Source organism: Cryptomeria japonica, chromosome 10 (genome assembly GCF_030272615.1).
Source record: "Cryptomeria japonica chromosome 10, Sugi_1.0, whole genome shotgun sequence".
Lineage (NCBI taxonomy): Eukaryota > Viridiplantae > Streptophyta > Pinopsida > Cupressales > Cupressaceae > Cryptomeria > Cryptomeria japonica.
The window spans coordinates 87,636,107-87,638,525 of NC_081414.1; the positions used below are offsets into that span (position 1 = coordinate 87,636,107).

At 41.4% G+C, this 2,419-nt stretch overlaps 1 protein-coding gene across 1 annotated transcript; it reads right to left on the bottom strand.

Annotated features, from left to right (window-relative positions):
- On the bottom strand, positions 1-2,003 carry LOC131858676 (heat shock cognate 70 kDa protein-like). Its single transcript, XM_059211963.1, has one exon. It carries the CDS (start codon positions 1,902-1,904, stop codon positions 30-32), a length of 1,875 nt encoding a protein of 624 aa, XP_059067946.1. The 5' UTR covers positions 1,905-2,003; the 3' UTR covers positions 1-29.
- Positions 2,004-2,419: the final 416 nt, after the last annotated feature.

Sequence of the window (2,419 nt, forward strand, 5' to 3'; positions counted from 1 at the left end):
TTAAAAAATAATTTACGAATCGGCATACCTTACAAATAACTGGTAAAAGTGGGCAACCGATCAATCTGAAGCTCTTTCAACTCTTTTTCAAATTCAGAAGCTTCTGCCTCCTCATTGTCATCCAACCATTCTTCAGCATTATTCAATGTCGACAGGATGTCCTCTGCATCAGATGCCTTAATATTTTGTTTGGTCTTAGCCTCCGTTACCCTACTTTTCATGTTGTAAATATAGCATTCCAGACTCTTTCTGGCCAGATTCTTCTTTTCAACTTTTTTATCATCCTCGTTAAATTTCTCTGCATCAGCTATCATTTTATCGATCTCCTCTTTGCTAAGCCTTCCACCGGCATTGGTTATTGTGATCTCTTTATTTGCTCCGCTACCTTTGTCCTCTGCAGAGGCTGTGAGAATGCCATCCTCACTTATTTTGAAGCGAATCTTAATATTTGGCACCCCACATCTGGCCTGTGGAATTCCACTCAATTCAAATTCACCTAACAAATTATTTTGTGCGACCAATGGCCTCTCTCCTTCATAGATGGAAATTATCATCTCAGTTTGATTGTCACTGAGTGTAGTGAAATAGTCATCCCTCTCAGTGGGAATTGGAGTATTTCGCGGAACAATTACGGACATGACATCACCCTTAATTTCAGTTCCAAGGCTCAAAGGTGTCACATCCGTGAGCCTTAGGGTTACATCTTCATTGTTCAATGCCGCCGCCTGCACAGCCGCACCATAAGCAACGGCCTCGTCAGGGTTTACTTTATTGCATAGCTTTTTCTGTCCAAAATTTTGTCTGAGTAATTCCTGCAACTTTGGTATACGCGACGAACCTCCCACTAATACAATATCCTCGATTTGGTCGTTGGTCATTTGGGCATCCTGTAGGCATTCTCTCACTATTTCTATGCACTTCTGAAATAAGTCGGCGATCAGCTCCTCAAACTTGGCTATCCTAAACTTTATAAAAAAATCATGTCCCTCATAAAGACAGTCAATGTCGATGACAGTCTCGATCTCGGAGGACAAACTCCTCTTTGCTCTCTCGCATTCTGAACGAAGCCTTCGGAGAGCTTTGGCACTCCTACTCATATCCAACTTGTATTTTGTGTTAAACTTTTGAACACAGAAATTAAGCATTCTGTTGTCAAAATCTTGACCTCCTAGATGCATATCCCCTCTAACAGCCTTGACGGCAATCAAACCCTTTTGAACAGATAAAACTGAGACATCAAATGTACCTCCACCCAAATCGAAGACGAGAACGCTTCTTTCTCCTGTAAATACATCATGGAAGCCGTAAGTTATAGCTGCAGCCGTTGGTTCATTAATTATTCGCATGACATTGAGGCCTGCAATCACACCAGCATCCTTTGTGGCCCTCTTCTGGGCATCACTAAAATAAGCAGGCACAGTAATAACTGCATTCTTCACCTCACACTTAAGATAACTTTCAGAAATGGTCTTCATTTTCATGAGCAGCATGGATGAGATCTCTTCAGGGGCAAATAACTTTGTTTCTCCTTTGTAAGTGACTTGGATGAGAGGCTTATCATTCACCTCTTCGATAACAAAAGGCCATAATATTATGTCCTGTTGCACACAAGGATCAGAGAATCGCCTTCCAATGAGTCGCTTGGCGTCAAAGACAGTGTTGAGAGGATTGGTTGCAATCTGGTTCTTAGCAGCATCGCCAATAAGTCTCTGGGAGGCAGTAAAAGCAACCATGGAAGGAGTGGTTCTGTTTCCTTGCTCATTAACAATGATCTCAGCCATGTTATGCTGCGGCTGCCATACCCCAACACAACAGTAGCTTGTTCCCAAATCAATACCAATGGCCCTCTCTTGCCCCTTCTCCTTCCCTGTTCCCTCCATCATAACTTGCAGGCCTGCCTCCATGCCTTCTCGGTCTCTGGTTTGAAACTGTAGAAAAAAGAAAACGCAGAAAGGCACCGTCAATCCAGCTATCACGATGACCAGGCCAGTAATATTACGGCATTTGTTAGAACCCTCTTTATGTAACCGTCAAAACGCAATCTCCAAGAAATAAACCACTACCTGAGCGCGCCTAAATTAAATATTAGAACCGTCTAAATTTCCCGCTCAATCTAGTTTCGCGGCATAAAACCCAATAACAAAAATGTAGAAAGTTGCTAATAAAATAAAATAGAATATATCAGCGGTCCACGTGGCAGCTTATGCTTGCTGAAGAGATCGGTTTGGGTTCTCTATCACCATCAATATATATGGTATTCTTCTTCCTCTATATCTCGTTTAATTTAATATGATCGGTTTTTATTCTTCTTCCTCTTTATCTCGGTTAATTTAATATGATCGGTTTTTTCTTTTCAATTAATAAATGCTTAGATATATTTCAATGATTATAAACCAGCACTTGCAGGGACTGGCTATGG

Bases quoted from the DNA above. Each gene is read 5' to 3' on its own strand.
- LOC131858676 (XM_059211963.1), bottom strand. From the start codon at position 1,904: ATGGAGGCAGGCCTGCAAGTTATGATGGAGGGAACAGGGAAGGAGAAG.